The 15,507-nt window shown below is 51.4% G+C and overlaps 7 protein-coding genes across 8 annotated transcripts in view; 2 read left to right on the top strand and 5 right to left on the bottom strand.

Annotated features, from left to right (window-relative positions):
• On the bottom strand, positions 1-1,553 carry TERG_04701 (uncharacterized protein). Its single transcript, XM_003235596.2, has 2 exons — positions 941-1,553; positions 1-867 (listed from the first exon to the last, which is right to left on the bottom strand). The coding sequence occupies exons 1-2, from the start codon at positions 1,202-1,204 to the stop codon at positions 25-27; spliced, it is 1,107 nt and encodes a 368-aa protein (XP_003235644.1). The 5' UTR covers positions 1,205-1,553; the 3' UTR covers positions 1-24.
• A 641-nt stretch (positions 1,554-2,194) lies between these two features.
• Positions 2,195-2,989, top strand: TERG_04700 (uncharacterized protein; the record flags this gene model as incomplete). Of its 2 annotated transcripts, XM_047749852.1 has the most annotated exons (4): positions 2,195-2,314; positions 2,392-2,573; positions 2,657-2,708; positions 2,794-2,989. In XM_047749852.1, exons 2-4 carry the CDS (start codon positions 2,447-2,449, stop codon positions 2,987-2,989), a joined length of 375 nt encoding a protein of 124 aa, XP_047606377.1. In that variant the 5' UTR covers positions 2,195-2,314; positions 2,392-2,446. The 2 variants fall into 2 exon arrangements, with proteins under 2 accessions (XP_047606377.1, XP_003235643.2); XM_003235595.2 differs by having other exon boundaries at positions 2,195-2,573.
• A 1,463-nt stretch (positions 2,990-4,452) lies between these two features.
• On the bottom strand, positions 4,453-7,164 carry TERG_04699 (uncharacterized protein; the record flags this gene model as incomplete). The annotated part of the gene is made up of 1 exon (XM_047748308.1): positions 4,453-7,164. The coding sequence occupies one exon, from the start codon at positions 7,162-7,164 to the stop codon at positions 4,453-4,455; it is 2,712 nt and encodes a 903-aa protein (XP_047604286.1).
• Positions 7,165-7,777: 613 nt separating this feature from the next.
• Positions 7,778-10,741, bottom strand: TERG_04698 (uncharacterized protein; the record flags this gene model as incomplete). Its single annotated transcript, XM_003235593.1, has 1 exon — positions 7,778-10,741. The coding sequence occupies one exon, from the start codon at positions 10,739-10,741 to the stop codon at positions 7,778-7,780; it is 2,964 nt and encodes a 987-aa protein (XP_003235641.1).
• A 658-nt stretch (positions 10,742-11,399) lies between these two features.
• TERG_04697 (uncharacterized protein) lies at positions 11,400-11,757 on the top strand (the record flags this gene model as incomplete). Its single annotated transcript, XM_003235592.1, has 2 exons — positions 11,400-11,487; positions 11,606-11,757. The coding sequence occupies 2 exons, from the start codon at positions 11,400-11,402 to the stop codon at positions 11,755-11,757; spliced, it is 240 nt and encodes a 79-aa protein (XP_003235640.1).
• A 639-nt stretch (positions 11,758-12,396) lies between these two features.
• TERG_04696 (uncharacterized protein) lies at positions 12,397-14,746 on the bottom strand (the record flags this gene model as incomplete). The annotated part of the gene is made up of 3 exons (XM_003235591.2): positions 12,397-13,869; positions 13,949-14,134; positions 14,210-14,746. 3 exons carry the CDS (start codon positions 14,744-14,746, stop codon positions 12,397-12,399), a joined length of 2,196 nt encoding a protein of 731 aa, XP_003235639.2.
• Positions 14,747-15,299: 553 nt separating this feature from the next.
• The window catches only part of TERG_04695 (uncharacterized protein), a gene marked incomplete at both ends in the record, with an annotated part of 978 nt that continues 770 nt past the window's right edge, over positions 15,300-15,507 (bottom strand). Inside the window, one exon of the mRNA XM_003235590.1 lies at positions 15,300-15,446. Coding sequence (XP_003235638.1) covers positions 15,300-15,446 — 147 coding nt within the window. The remainder of the gene's footprint in view (positions 15,447-15,507) is intronic.

Below are 15,507 nucleotides of genomic sequence, written 5' to 3'. Positions count from 1 at the left end.
GGTTATTGAGGAAACAAAACCGGATTATCTGTTCCTTCGAGCATTTGTTGATGTTGCTCTTGGTTTTACCTCCTCCGGCGTGACTGGGTGCATCATGACTTTGTTGAGTGTCTGAGGAGTGTTGCCAGTATAACCTTTGCTCCAGTCATAGCTAACGGCGTACGCAAAAATATTACCGTTTCTGTTAAATGTTGAGGTGGATATGGTGCCTCCGACGGATGGGTAACCTTTGAGACGATGTTTTGCGTCTTTATCCCAGAAGTGGAAGGTCCCGTCGCTCCCAGCAGTGCTGAATGTGCCGTGTTGAGGATGGAAAGCAATAGAGTTGACAGAATAAACGTTGCTCACGTTCGATTGACCCTGGGGAGTTTCACGGTGGCATTTGAAGCTGAAATTCGAGCTTGAGTCTTTTTCCTCAACATACTGAATAGCGCATCGGCCTTCGATGCTTCCTATCGCAAACCCGGTTCCGTCGGTAAAGCAGCTCACAACCCGTGTCTGCCACTTGAGTGGAGACTGCATGACTTTGTAAATGTTCGTTGGTTGATTGAGGTCGATGATGTTGATATACCTGTCGGCGGTGGCAACGACAAGAAGGGTTTTGCTAACGTCCATGGAGTAGACTCTCTCCTGGCACTGTAGAGTTCCAATTGGGGTAGACTGCCTTAGGTCCCAGTATTTTACAGTTTTATCCCACGAGCCGGTGACGAGGAGCGGCTGAGCTGAGTTTCCTGGGTTTTGAATCATGCAGCAGCTTCGAATGGGTGCGTCATGTGCAGCAACTTGAACAGGAGTGGTAGGGTTACCCTGAAGGTCGAGCATACGGGCAGCTTTGTCTACTCCGACACCGACCACTTTTGAGCCATCCTAAGAGAATTGGTTAGCATGTACAACCGGATATGTATGCCTTGAGCGGCAAGTTTCCCTCTCTAGAACGTACCGGAGACCAGCAGCAATTAAGAACGGGTGCCTGGTGTTCGAACATAGCCTTTCCTTCGCTCATCCCCTGCTCATTGATCTCGTAGATGCGCACTTTCTTGTCCCATGATGCAACGGCTAGGTGGTCGCTCTGGCTGGAGAAGGCTAGGTCTGAAATACTATCCTCTGGCGGGGCAACTAGGGCTACATCTTTTGAAATGTCACCCGTCGTTGTGGAGGTCGCTGCGGCGGTATTCGAGGAGATGTTGCCAAACAGGCCCGTCATTGTAGCGTATCGTAGGAAATCAAAATGACACTCTCGGTATCAGAAGAAAAGTGAACGAAGAACGCGCCTGCAAATGAAGCCCAATGCAAAGCACTAGTAGCAGGCAGAGCCAGAATCCTTCTTCCCTCGGAGCGGCGCGTTCAATCAACTAAGCTGCAAGTGTGATTTAGGCTGTTTTGTATGCATTCCAAATTCAACGTCGATGGAAGGAAAAAAGTTGAAGCTCGAGGATTACGCAAAGCTGACTAACATATCACATGACTATATTAAGTAATTTCTTGGTCATCATAAAATCACGTGAAACTCAAAGCGGACAAAAGGTGGAGCGCTCCACCGGGTCGTCCGCCGAATTTCCGCTTCGGGGCAAGTGGGATGCGGGGTGCATGCCGCTACTTATGTAATCTGCGCATCCCTGCTCCATCATGGCATCATAACAGACGACAGCTAATTATGCAGCGGCAGGGCGAGCGAGGGCGAGAGGCAGCATCATGCCACAGATCAGGCCATGCGCGAGAAGCTCTCCCAACGGCAGGGAGCGAGCTGTAACTAGCCATCATGATGGACGATGGCTGCCACCACGATGCGTAGTCTAACTTCAGCATATCAAACGGGGCCGGGTGCAGATGCTGGGTGAGACCGGGCTGCAGGAGAGACAAGGCCGCGTTCCCCGGAGCAAGGCAGGGCAAGAGCATCAAGACAAACCATTATTAGGTAGCAACCCCAGCAACGAGGCATGCTTAAACTCCGGATGGTGTGACGCCAGCTCAGGTGACTTTGCGGCCGGCGGCCTCCCAACCCCCCCAGGCAGGAGCGTGACCTGCGCGGTACTTGCGCGGTACTTTGCGGCAGCGGCGGCGGCTGGTGGCAGCGCGAGGTCCTGCTAAGGTACCGGCCTGCTCCCTTTCCCCTTTCGGACGGCCGGTTGCGTAGCTCCTTTGTATATAAACTACCCCGCTTTCTCCCCTTTCTGCATCTTCTCCTTCTCTTCTTCTTCTCCTTGCTCTGCCAGCACAGCAGCTACAAAAACGACGACAACGGCACTCTCAACCTCGACCCATCGCATCCTTCTCGGGCTCGCCTCAATTACAGCACCGTACAAGGCCTCCATTGGTATCGTCCAGCCATCTCTTTTCTACTCTAGGCGTTGGTGTCGTGGCTTCGTTCCATCACTAACATAGCCGGGCCAGGCATTCACTTCAGCACGACCTCTATCTCGTCCTATCTCACATCCATCAATCCATCATGTCTACCCTCACCAAGGTCGACTCCGCCGTCGCTGGCCTCCCCTCGCCAGCAGAAAAGAAGACAGCGAAGAAAGACACGACAAAGAAGAATGCAAACCCGGATGTCATGAACATCAAGGACCTAGGTATGTTACCCATCTTCCACTACACATCTTCCCCTGCGTCCAGAGATAGCGTTGCTTATGTTTCTCTTGCTTCAACCATGTAGAAGAAAAAGGGATCGAACTCCAGATAGCCATAGAAACACAGAAGCTCAACTGGTAAGAAGGTCATCTTTCTTTGTGTGCATTTAGAGTTATTGGTTACACGCACCGGTGGCCAGCGTGGTGCTAACCAGGCGTACAGGAAGCTCAACACCTCGCCTGCGTCCCTGGAGGACAAGGATGCCCTCAAGAAGTTTCTCACCACACCCCCCGTCAAGAAGATTGACCTACACTTCCCACTTGGCCTTGAGGTCACTGCTCGAAACCTCAAGGGCGTAACTATCAAGGATGCTCTCGATGCTATCTACAAGCAATTCAAAAAGAAGGTAAGCTTCTAGTCACATCTCAACCCCCCCCCCCCCCCAAAAAAAAAAAAAAAAAAAAAAAAAAAAAAAAAAAAAATAACCCCCCTGTTTGAAAAATCTGTTGTTAAACCCTCTTTCTGGGGCGATGACGAACTAAATAACCCCCTCCTAGCTGGATTCCAGGGGGAAAAAAAGGAGTCGTGGACAAGACTCATTGTACATCAAAAGAAGGAAGGGGCACCACCACCCAAGAAGAGCAAAAAGAAGGGTGCCGCCACTGAGTAGGATCTTCGTCCCCCAATCAATTCAGCTTTCACAGTTATTCGTGATTCATAGGTTGTCTTCATTATGTATGGCTAGCAAACCGGCATTAGATACTCTTTGTCACAAAGGGGCGTCGAGTCATCGTATTGAGATAATTCGAAACTCTTCTTTCTATGACACTTCTCTTCTCATTTTTAGCCTCTTTCTTAAAACGGTCTGTTGATACACACGTATATTTACGACAAATATTTCATCTCCCATTCAAAATGAGAAGAATCTCATCAAGGATGGTATAAACAAGATGTAGGTTCAATCGTGGATTGTTCAGCGTAGAAAATATCCGTCTGGCAGCAGCCTGTGCATTTGCCCGTCCAACGACACCAGCCGCCATTTCCGGTATCAAAGTAGCTAGCATCACGCCCGCTTCTGTCCGGCTCTTCATCTTCTCCGAGCTTGTCCGAACCTTGACCTCACGAAGCCTCCCGTCTGGCCACATGGCATCCTTCACAAGCCCAACATAGTGTAGTAAAGACGAATCTTGTAGCAGGGACTTAACATTCTCTCGTACTTTACGCTCGATCGTTCCCCCGAGCAGCTGGTGCAGCACAACAACAGCCGCCCTTCCACGAAGCCAGTTGTTACCTCTTGTCAGTTCAAATATCTCCAGGAATATATCGCAGATTGGCTTGATAAAGGGTTCTAGCTCTCGGTCTTCAAACGCATTCAGCTCCGCCTCTGCTTCTGCTGAAGTAGCGGCCTCATCAAAGCCCAGTCCTGCAGCTTGGGGAGCATTCAACTGGTTCGTTGCAGCAGAAATGAGGTTCTGTCCAGCTGTAGAAAGCTGGTCAAGCACGGCGATGTTTCCAAGGAAATCATCCATACCGTCCGCCACCGAATTATAAAGCCGAGTGACTATATCCCTAGTTTCCCCTTCCCCAGACTCTTCTCGAGTAGGTGCAATCGCTCGCTGAGACAAGAATGCACGGAGATCACGGCTGCCGCATACATCAGGTAGAAGCAGGATCTGCTTCAAGTATGCTTCCAATGCAACTCGACGCTTGTTGAGGACATCTTTGTGGAGCTTCATTACCATACGACGTCGTGGAAACTCAAGGTTCCTCACGGAAGGATATCTTGCTCGAAGCCGTTGGTGTAGCTCATGGAACTCGCTGTATCTTCGGGGAACTGCCCACGAAGCCACCGGCATCTGTTCACCCGCCTGCCGCTTCACTTCAATCACATCTAAAAAACGAATAGCAGCCACAAGTCAGAAGGGATGAGCCATTGTAATACCAACAAACAAGGTACAACTCACATAAGGCATACTCGCGGCCGTCCGGCTCTTTGTCAAGAAGGATTGACGGAATCTGAACTGTTGATCGTCCGTATAAGCTGTTATCGCTTTCCTGCACAATGTACTGCTGCCTCTGCATTTCTTTACGCCTAATCTCCCTTCTTAAGCTAGATTTAGATTTCCCCAAAATACGCAGTTCAGCCACGTTGTTTGTTAATTCAGCTTTTCTGGTCAGGGAGTCAATCACGGACTCCTGCGAAACAAGCTTCTCTATATCGGTTGTCAAAGCGGATATTGCTTCTGTAAGGCCCAAGTCTCCAGGCGCTGCCTCATGGATTTCTTCTTCTATGGGTATATCGGGTTCAGGCACGTCCGGATCTGCATACTCATCCTCAATGAATTTTTCTTGATCAGGAAATAAGTCATCGTCAGTAAAAACTCCGATACGGGAAGATGTATTAACCAGGCCCAGTGACGATATGCTGGGTTTCCCCTTCTCGGCTGCCTGCCCGTCCATACGGCCCATGTCAATCGAGGCTCTGGGTGATGGTGATGGTAAGCTACTCCTCGGACCATCGGCCTTGAAGTCATTTGGGGTGTCTGAGATGATATCATTGAGAGCAGCCTCCATATTTTCCAGGATCTTTTTTTCTTGCACCTCTGCCTCTCCGCTTTGAGAATCTTTACCAAGACTGTAGGTGGAGGACTCTAGGTTTTCCGGCTCAACATCGTCACTAAAAAGTGGTAAATGGTCAAGGTCTGCAGGTCGCCCAGTATCAAGTGTCTCGGAGCTGAATAGTGGTTGTTTCCGGCGCGATTCTTTTTTTGTGATGGACTGAGAGTCGGTTCGAAGCATGGGTGAAGATATCCCGGATGGCTGGTAATTCCCTGAGGTGTGAGACCGGGCAAGGGGTGGATTATTTGGCTGTATATAAGGGGATGTAACACTGGTCGTAGCGGCTGCCTCATCTGAAGCTAGGTACTTGTAATAGAGATCTGATTTCTTGAACCCAGGATAATACTTAGACTTCATGCTCTCAAGGACTGTGGACTGCGCTGCTAGAACCGCCTTCCTTGCCTTCCAGTATTGCTCTGGCGTCGCCCGCTTACCAGCTAAAATGAAGCTTTTAACAATCTTCCGAGATTCTTCATCAACTTTCAGCTCCGGTTTTGACAAGTGGTTCTCACTTATCAAAATCATGTCATTCCTGTCTGCAGTGGTCCAAGATGAAGGTGCAGACGTCATATCATCCCCCATATCGTTCTCTAGCGGGTTTCTAAATCCGTCTACCACTAACCAAAACTGAACCAAGGACATGAGGCCCAGACGGTCCATATATTCCATGAAATACGACAGGCCCGCCGCATCATGCAGAACATCGACCAAGGAGATGCCCTGTGACCTCAGAGTGTTGTGGTATACCTGATCCGACGCGGATGGCTGGGTATTCCCAGCGCCATTTGGAGCTGATAGCTTTGCAACTTTCTGGTCCAAGGCCCTCTTTGCTGTTTCTAGGCGCCGGATATAGATTGGATCATGTCCATTAAACATTGTTTCACGCTTAAGTTGGCTAGCAACATTGTTCCTAAATCTCCTCGCGTCAGATAAGTTATTACAGCGACGGATGCCCCTCATAAAACGTTCAAATTCCCTCTCAGAGTCATTTGGACCTAGCTTTGGAAACATATGTCCTTGTTTGGACTTTGCTAGAGGCAAAGCATGCTGATCTAGTGCCTCACGTAGCCTCCTGACGGTTTTGCGGTCCTGAAGAGCTGTTCGTCCATAGGCTTCCATCAGCTGGTTCCATGTATCCGGATCCGCAAGGACGCCAATTAAAGGAAATAAAATGGCGCATGCTATAATTTCTCGGGTGAGAACTAACACCGCCCTACTGTTTGCTTGACTTTCAGGTAGAATCGTGGGCAAAAGAGCCACTACGATCTTGCGCAAGTGTTCCTGCTGCACATGCGCCACGTCTGGCGAAGATCTCGCAGCGGCCGGATGAAGATTCCCTTCTCGATATCTAGCAGCAATTGCTATCTCCAGCTCCTCAGATTCCGTCACTCCATGGCTCAGGTTTCTGCCTCTCACAGCTCGTTCCGCGAGGTCGACATCTTTTAAATGGCTAGTAAATATAGGAACGATCCTCGAGACAAATATTTCCACGAAATCTTCTTTCGACAGCCAGTCTCTTATGCGTCCAACTGTTGCCCTCACTATGGAATCGATCTCGTCAGCAAAGCCGGGATTGCTGCTGATGTGCTGGTACCACGTCTCAATGAAATCTCTCCTGATTAAATTCAACAATTCATCCAGCGCCGCGGAAACGATAAACGACTGCGGATAAAGGGGCGTAGGTTGGTAGCTGGTATTGTCTCTGTAGTCTTCCAAATCCTGCTTCCAGTTATCGGGAGATAGGAAGGCCACAGGTTGGCCGCATAGTCTCGAAGAGCCGGAGCCGTTATCAGGACGCTTAACACTGATGATGAGAATCACAATGAGAGAGGTCAAAGTAGCGGTAGCCCCTAGTAGGAACGAGTATCCGATAAAGCGTATCAACGGATACCAGCTTGTTATGAGTCCCCATGCGATGAAGCCACCCACACACGCAAAGAGAATATCACGGTGTTTTGCGACCATTCTCCCCATTCCACATCCGGGTCGCACCCATGACGGTTTAGGTAGAGTATTCCATAAAGGCTTCTTGTGCCCAAGGACACTCAACTCTCTAGCTTTTGCGCAGCAGTAGATATCAATCAAGCGCTGGTGCTGTTTTGTCCCGTTGGGGTTTATCTTGTTGGTCTTTTTGAGCGCGCTTCTTGAAAGCTGTTAATTAACTAAGGTATGGACGACGCTTAGAAAAAAATAACCAACATGTGACATCACAACATCCATTCTTAGCTTATTACATAATCATAGATGTACAATCAACGTAGGTTGATATCGACCAACGTTCAGCAATTTGCTATATATTTGCTATATAGTTAAGAGAGAGAAAAGGAGAGAAATAAAAACAAACTCTGAACCAATAGGGAGACTTGATAGGAAGAGCCGCACAGGTGTAGTAATTAGCAGACGATTAGTATAGTTATAGCTTCGCAGCCATTCGGGACGATATATATGACCTTGAACCAAACGACACTAAAAAAACAACTCCTTGTGTCTAGGCAAAAAGAAATGGGTTAAGGAAATAAGGAAAAGAATAAAGGAGTATAGGAAATATCCCAATAGAAGAAGATGGAAGAAGGAGAGAGCAATCTCGTCATGCGTTGGTGGAAATCTCATGCCAGATCTTCTCGTGGACAAGTCCATGACACAACCAGTCAACCTCACGGACTTTGTCAAGAGTTTCCACGATTTTGCCCACTTCACTAACAAACTCAGGCATTCCAGCACTGGCAAGCCCCTGGCTTGCAGTGGTAGTCATCTTCACTCGTTCCCTGGTGTTTGCGGCGCTTAAACGAGCCAGAATATGGGATCGAAGTCTAGTAAGCATAAGTCGAGCCACCGGATCTGTAAAGGATATGGGGTTGCCCGAGGGGTCAGAACCAGCGTCCGATGGGCCCGGGGACGGCTTGACGGTGAAAGACTGGAATGTAGTGGTGACAGATAGACTAGGAGGCGCAAGGGCAGACGCTGCATTTGCTGCGACCAGAGCCGGGCCAACCACACGCTTTATTGTGCTCAAGAGCTGGGACCTGGCCGCTGTGGGCATCGGATGAGTAGAATCAATGATTGATTGAATACGCTCTGCCTTGATATCCTGCCAGTCTAGGGATAAAATCCGGTCTGCCTCGCTCTTCCATTGAGATCGCACATCGCGTTTCAGGAGGTTTTTGGCAGTAAGCAATATTGAAGCAGTAGCGGCGATCTTGAAGCCTTGAGATCGGAGCTGTCCAAGCCTTGCATAGTCAGCCTGAAGAGTCTCGGGAATACGTCTTTGGGAAATGGCTGTGTTGCTCAGCACAAGATCAACCATTCCCTGAGCATAGATCTTGCCCATGACTGGCTGGGAGTCGGTAGCACCAAACATGGCAAGATTTGACTTCCAGAACTCCCTAGTACTGTCAAGTGTAATGGACCCATTTTGTAGATCCCTTTCAAACAAGCGTTGTTCATATTGTGGTGCTTCTTCGATTAACTGAGGCGACACTACCTGGAGCATGAAGTTGGTATGATCCAGTGAGAGTAGATCGATTATCCCCATCAGCCGTAAAAGACGGTCAATCTCGTCTCCTGACTTATCCTTTGCAAACTCTTCAACAACGGCATCTCGAAATGGAGCACACAATTTGGAAAGGATATTCCCCATAAAATCAAAGAAGGTGTCATATGAAAAGGTGCCAGAATTGCACTTCTTTTCAATGTGTGTGGGATCAAGGACTTCGGTAATCAGATTATGCAAGGAATTTCCCTGTCTGAGGAAACGTAGTAGTCTGTCTTGGATGACTGTAGCTAAAGCAACAGTCCACTTTGTGCCGTAGCCAGCGGCAACTTCTCTTCTCATTATATCACAGACATGATTCATGATCTGTCGACGGACTTGGGTATAGTGGTCCTGTTCGATGCGGTAGTCTCTATTGATCAGCAGCTCGTGAACCAGCGTTCGGTTGTTAGGGAGAGCAGTCAGGACCCTGGTTAGCCGGTCCTGTGGTGAGATTGATTCTTCCTCTAGGCGAGATTCTGGTAAGTTAGCGGTTGCGTAGTGAAGCATTTCTTCAAACGGCGGCTTGGATGACTCCGCCAGTCCCTCGGCAGAAGCCGATGGTTTGTCCACAGCCCTGGGAATGGTGTTCTCGGTGGCTACATTAGCCTGTTTAGTGCTTTTGGCCTTCTTCAGTGATTTTTTGATCAGTTTCATAGCCTTCTCGGATCCAACGAGGCGTTTCAGCCTCGCAAGGAGCAAGGTCTGGTTGTACCGGATGCCTTGCTGGTAATCATCTGCAACACCTCCCGCCCGATCATTCTTGACGGTCTGCCAGATGAGCTCAAGCTCAGTAAACTGAGCAACCATGATCTCAATGAGCACGGTGGAATCACGAGATTTCCAGGCATGGAAGGCAGAGACAAACATGTTGTAGGCCTCTGACAAGGAGAGCATGTTGGGAGACAACGAGACGTTGGCCAGGCCACGTACAGCGATTTTATCAAGCAGGTTTTGAAAGATAACAAGCAGCTCCCTGGCTTTGGCAATCAGGTCCTGTTCCTGCTCCCCATCGCTGCTCAGGACGTGCTCTGGAAAGGCTGCAATGACGTAACTGCTGAGAAAGATGCGAACGGCACCTCTTTCACCAAGGGCACCTCCCTGGGTATCTTGCAGGCCGCAGAGTCGAAGCATGGCCGCGGTCACATCCAGAGTGGTCTCACTGGCCACCAGGGCTCCGGTCCTCTCGAAGCCTAGTAACCCGATCCTTTCAAGAGTGAGATTCAGTCCCAGGTACTTTCCAACCAGGACTCGTGAGCGATGATTTCTCCACACCCTTTGAATAACATGGGCGGCCGCAGCCGGGGTAAGCCGTATGGCTGCTGGCTTGATATGGCCGCCAACACCGCCGGCAACGCTTATCCCTTCCGCAGCCGGCGCAGCCGGGACGGTCGGGATGCTTGAAGTACGGCGTCGGCGGGGGGTCTCCTGGTAGAGCTGTCTGCGTCTTTCAGCCTCGGCGAACTTCTCGACCATCTCAAGACGGAGTCTGGCACGCTGGGCTGCCTTTCTCTCTTCGGTGTCCTCTGCCTTCTTCTTTGCGCGGCGCACCTCTTCCTCGCACTTTGCGGTGATATCAGCCAGCAGCCTCTCGCGGGTCTTCTGCGCAGCCCGGGCTCTCTCTTCCTTGATCGCAGCGGTCTTGGTGCCGTTCTTCGCCAGGGCCGCACGCAGCCTAACCTTCTCGACGTGAGCGGCCCTGTCGGCCAGACGGGCCTTGCGGGATTCCAGTATCAGGTTTCGACGGATATGGGGGGCGGCCATGGGGTCGCCATGGGGAGCTCCGTGGACCGTGAGATTCGAGTGTATCGACGAGGCCGAGTTGCGGCGGGAGATGGACGGCACAGAGGCACGTCTGTAGGTGGCAGAGACCCGGTTGAACCGCGCTGCGAGACGGGGAGGAAGGGCGTGTCCGGCGGCCGAGTCGTCTGCGGCCATCTCGATGTCCTGGGGGCGGTCTCCGGGTATAGCGACGGGCGCTGGAGCGGTGCTGTGCGCGTCGACGTCGTCGGGACAGGCCATCGTGTCTGTCCTGGGGGGAGAAGTTGCCTGGTCTGCCGGTTGTCTTGCAGCATGAATCTGCAGCCCAGCAGCAGAGAGCAGAGAGCAGAGAGCAGCGCAGACGGGCGAGCGTTCGTCCTCCTGGCTGGTCGCTTTTTTCGCCTCTCGCGGTGTTTCAGGTGGGCGAGCGAGATAAGCCCTGCTGACTAATCCAGGACGTCATCGCGAGGCTTTTTGTTGCTTTTTTGATTTGGCCAGCGAGAACGACTAGAGAAGAAGAAGAATACAACAAGACGCACGACGCAGGACGCAGGATAGTTGGGCTACCTTAGATCGAGCAGCAGAGGTCAGCAGGTCGCCGGCCGTCGCAGCTAGTCCCCAGCAGTGGTATCACCGTCGCCTGGACGCGGCCGCATAGTCAGCGCTGCAGTGGCCGGAGTTGCTTGGCTCGTTTCTTTTTTGCGCCCAACCGACCCTCCTGGGCCCTGCTCGCGATACAAAACCTCCCCCCCTTCGACAGGACCGGACAAGGCGAGAGAGAAGACGAGAGAAGTCTGCCCGCCAGCCCCCTTCCTGCGCTTGTTAGACAGAGACAGACTCCCGAGACCGATCTCGCGCCAGGGTTGGAGCTCCTTCTGCGCTCGAGAGACAGAGCCGAGATTACGACCAGCCAGTCACCATGGCAGACCACACATACACCTTCAACATCAAGATGAGCTGCGGCGGCTGCTCCGGCGCCGTCGAGCGTGTGCTAAAGAAGCTGGACGGTACGGATGGCCCGGCTCCCTTCGTTCTTCGTCGCGCTTTTTTTTTTTTTTTTTTTTGTCTTCTCCCCGCCTTAAGCATAGAAAGAGAGGTGGCCATCCTGACTGACTCTGAGTGCAGGCGTCAAGTCGTTCGAGGTCAGCCTCGATGCGCAAAACGCCCAGGTTATCACCGAGCCCTCTGTTTCCTACGAGGATGTCCTGGTCGTCATCAAGAAGACCGGCAAGACGGTCACCAAGGGCGAGGCCGACGGCGTCGAGATGGCTGTTTGAAGTCGTGCCCAGGGCCGAAACATCTGGCTGCGGAGGCAGGGCTGGCTGCAGCAGTGGGAGGAAAGGCTTCACGCATTGCGTCTATTTACAAACTACCTAGGCATCTCGTCATAGCCCTCAGCAGGCTTTTCCAAAACACAGATCTGCGTAGGGCCATCATCATAGGATGCGCTGGGATGACGACGCGATTTTTTCTTCTTCTTCTTCGTCTTCCGCCTTTATTTTTTAAATTAACGAGCATATTACTACTTACTTGCCTTGTTTATTTCTTTTTTTCCTTCTCTTTTCTTTTTCATCTTCGTTTCTTTTTAAGCCCTTCAGAAACGCTTGTAGCAACAAGGTAGGTCAGTCTCGAGATATGGAGCCCGTTAATCTACTCCGTACTGTAATCACACATGGAGAACGGAGAGGTGATATGCAGACGCATGACGATGCTGCCGAGATGGGGGCTCGACTCTGTAGTCTCGTGTTCATTATATTAATATATTTGTTATGTACAAAAGTATATGTGAGCATACGTCTCTATGGCATCAGCTGTGCCATATTAATTAAAAAAATAAACATAAAAAATAAAAAATAAAAAATGGACAGTAGGAAAAGGGGAATAAGGATCAACAAGTCGAGATGCGGTCTCCGCAGCTAGCTGTTCCTGTCCTGCTCGGCAGCTGCTTTCCGGCAGATGGCACACAGTTCGTCGACAAAGGTTTCGTCGTCGTCCTTGACGTAGCCTGCTTCCACGGTCGCTCCGACACTCTGCATCTCAAAGGCACCGGCGCTGGACGGCTTCGGCTCCTCCTTCTGCGACACGTCCACAGTGATCTGGTTGCGGATCATGATGCCGCCGTTGGTGGGCCGCCAGGTATCTGACTGCCTATTGCCTGAATGCCTGTTGCTCTTCCTCTGGTCGTCCCCGGGATGGATCAGGGAGTTGGCCCGTAGAGACATAGACTGGGCCGTCGAAGGGGGGATGGGCGATCTGTTGCCCTTGAGGTCGTCATCATACAGACAGTGCCCGAATTCGTCCCGTACGTTATCCTGGAACACCGCGTGGTCGGGAATGCCTGGGTATACCTGCTGCTGCACGTTGAACAGCCGCAGAGGAGTAAGACGTAGATGTGGCGGCGTCGTCCGTGTCAGCAGCCCGTTTATGATGTGAAAGGAGAATGCTGTACACTGGCCTGTCGCCTCCGCGTGGCCCGGTGACCGGCAGGGGATTTTGATCTGTCGAGACGAGAATTTGGCCTGGGCAAACGTCGGGCTGTCGACCGAGGCAGAGAGATTCGACGCCGCTCCGTATACGGCTTGGCAGAACGTCTGGGCCTCGGGATCTTCGAAGCCGCCGTTTGCCTTGAGCCACTTCAAGCAGAGGGACAGCGGCCATCCATCCATCCGCGATAATATGTCTAGGTGTTGCTGTGTCACCGACTCGATGGGTAACCGCACGTTGGGGAGCAGGTTCGGCGCGTCGCCGTATACAAGCACGTCGAAACCAGTCCAGACAGAAGGGTAGAGCGAGAATCCGACCAGGTAGACGCCCGGATCGAGCATCTTCTCGGGCGCGGAGTAGTCTCTCATCCGCGTCAGGTTGTCCAGCATGTCCCTCGGCTCTACCTGCATCAGTCTGGCCAGAGCGCCGGAGATGTGATTGGGAGCAGCGAAACGGTACCCGCTCATAGAGAGGTCAATAGTCTCCTGCTTGCTGAGCTGGCGCACTATAAATATGCACTGGCCCTTGCCTACAATAGTCGTCGGCGTGGGCGCAGCCTCAGGGTCACCAGTGCGGTATTTGCCGGGCTTTGCTGACTGTGTTCCAGTTAACACAACGTCGTCATAGAGCACTCCCAGCTTCTCCAGCGGCAGATGCAGCTGGTCCGAGAGGCCCTGGGCGGCTATACAGAAAAGCTGCTTGAAGATGAGTTCGAAGTTGATGTTGGTGTCGCCGGTGTCCGGGGTAGTGGTGGAGCCCGGGAAGTATTGCTTCATTGACTCATCAGACTTGATATTGTAGTTCATGCCTCGTATGAACTGTTTTAGATGCGTCCAGTTTCGGCTCGCTCTGAATGCCCAGAGGAATGCCGGGTGTACTCTGTTAAACTCGTCATCCGCGAAGCTCTGGCAGAGAAGGTAACCTGGTCAGTATGGACGGCGAATTTTGCAGGCGGGTTAAGCCGAAAGAAAAGTGAAGACATACTCGTTCAACATAGTGATTCGTTATTTTGTGAGTTGGAATGCTGCCGTCTGGGGCTACCATGACACTTCCAGAGGAATCGAAGTAGGCACAGGCAAGGGAGAGCTGCTGGACTCTCTTTGCCATTCTCTTACGCTGGCGACCAGCAACCACGGCCAGACAGATCAGGAAGAAGCACGAGCTTAGTGACTATACACACGTAGTTAGTGAATGATACACAAGTACACGTCGAGCTGAGAGGAAGAGCAAGTTTCAAATGCATACCAGTGTGCAGCAGATGATGACGGCCTGTGAGGAGGAGAAGAGCTGTACGCTTGTACCGCCAGCATTCGTCACTCGATAGACGGTTCCAACAGCGGCAGTCCAATGCATGCCAGACACGGCGCTAGCCAAAATCAGAGCGCAGAAGAGCCGTTTCCACCAGTTGTCTGTCCATGACGCCCTGAGCCTGAAGAACACGCCCAGGGCAGTAATACTGGCGCAGATGGCAATGACGGCTGCACCGACGACATTTCCAACATGATAAGTACACGAGTAGTTTGCGATTCCAAGCTGGCCGACGTAGTGCATGCCACAGACAGCCAGTCCGGTCAGGGTCCCCGTGGCGATAATGTACCAGTAGCCGGCCCGTTCACTGGCGCCGATGAAGTAAAAGGCGAACAAGAGCACAACTATCGGCAGGAAGAAGGAGGTCACAGTGAAGGAGGAAGAGTACGATATCTGGTACTGCAGGTCGCCCCTATGCAGCCGGATGGCGCAGTTTCCGATGAAGTGCATGCACCATATCCCAATGCCTCCCATGCACACGGCAGCAGTGATGAGCAGGTACCTATAGAGATCATTGCAGTTTTAGCAACTGAAGTGCCAATTCAAGTGGCCCTCCTCGCCCCAGCAGGAGAAATGATATGACGAGGCTTACCAGTTATAGAGTCCGAGACGAGCTGTTCGCCGATGCAGCAGCTCGAGACAAGTCGCACAGCCAACGAAGCTCACGATGTACGATAAGAAGATAAACTCGGGATGGAAGGATTGGTGTACGACCACGAGCGACTCGAGGTCGGGGCCATGCCTGACCATGGCTGGAGGAGTATGTAGACAATAGGTATAGATATGGATATATAGATATATATGAGAAGGATGGACTGCAAAATGGCCAGAGAAGAGTAAAAAAAAGCCTTCGGAGGATGGATATTCAGGCCGTCCAGGGGCACGTCATAAGAAGCATGTTATATGCCAATATGGATATCGTCTTAAGAATAATGGCAGTTCAAGGGGGAGGAAGAGGTCAAATCTGGAGATATATTGCTTTCTTATGCCAGCCCACGACCCCGTCCCAAGAAACAAAAAGCAAGCTCTAGAACCAGGCGATCGAACCTGTGCCTCTATCTCTGCGGCTTCTGCAATCTCTGCAATCTCTGCAGAACTCAGCTCTTGCGGCTATTGGCAGTGGGACGGAAGCGGAGAGGATCCGGCGCAGTTTCAGTCGGAGTTTTTGGAATGTCTGGTTCGGCTAAGAAGCTCAACTCCACGATCGAAGAGGATGTGGTTCTTCTGAACGATAC

This window comes from Trichophyton rubrum, assembly GCF_000151425.1.
Source record: "Trichophyton rubrum CBS 118892 genomic scaffold supercont2.4, whole genome shotgun sequence".
Taxonomy (NCBI): domain Eukaryota; kingdom Fungi; phylum Ascomycota; class Eurotiomycetes; order Onygenales; family Arthrodermataceae; genus Trichophyton; species Trichophyton rubrum.
Note: the sequence above shows the minus strand (reverse complement) of the source record. Positions and strands in the feature narration are given on the sequence as shown.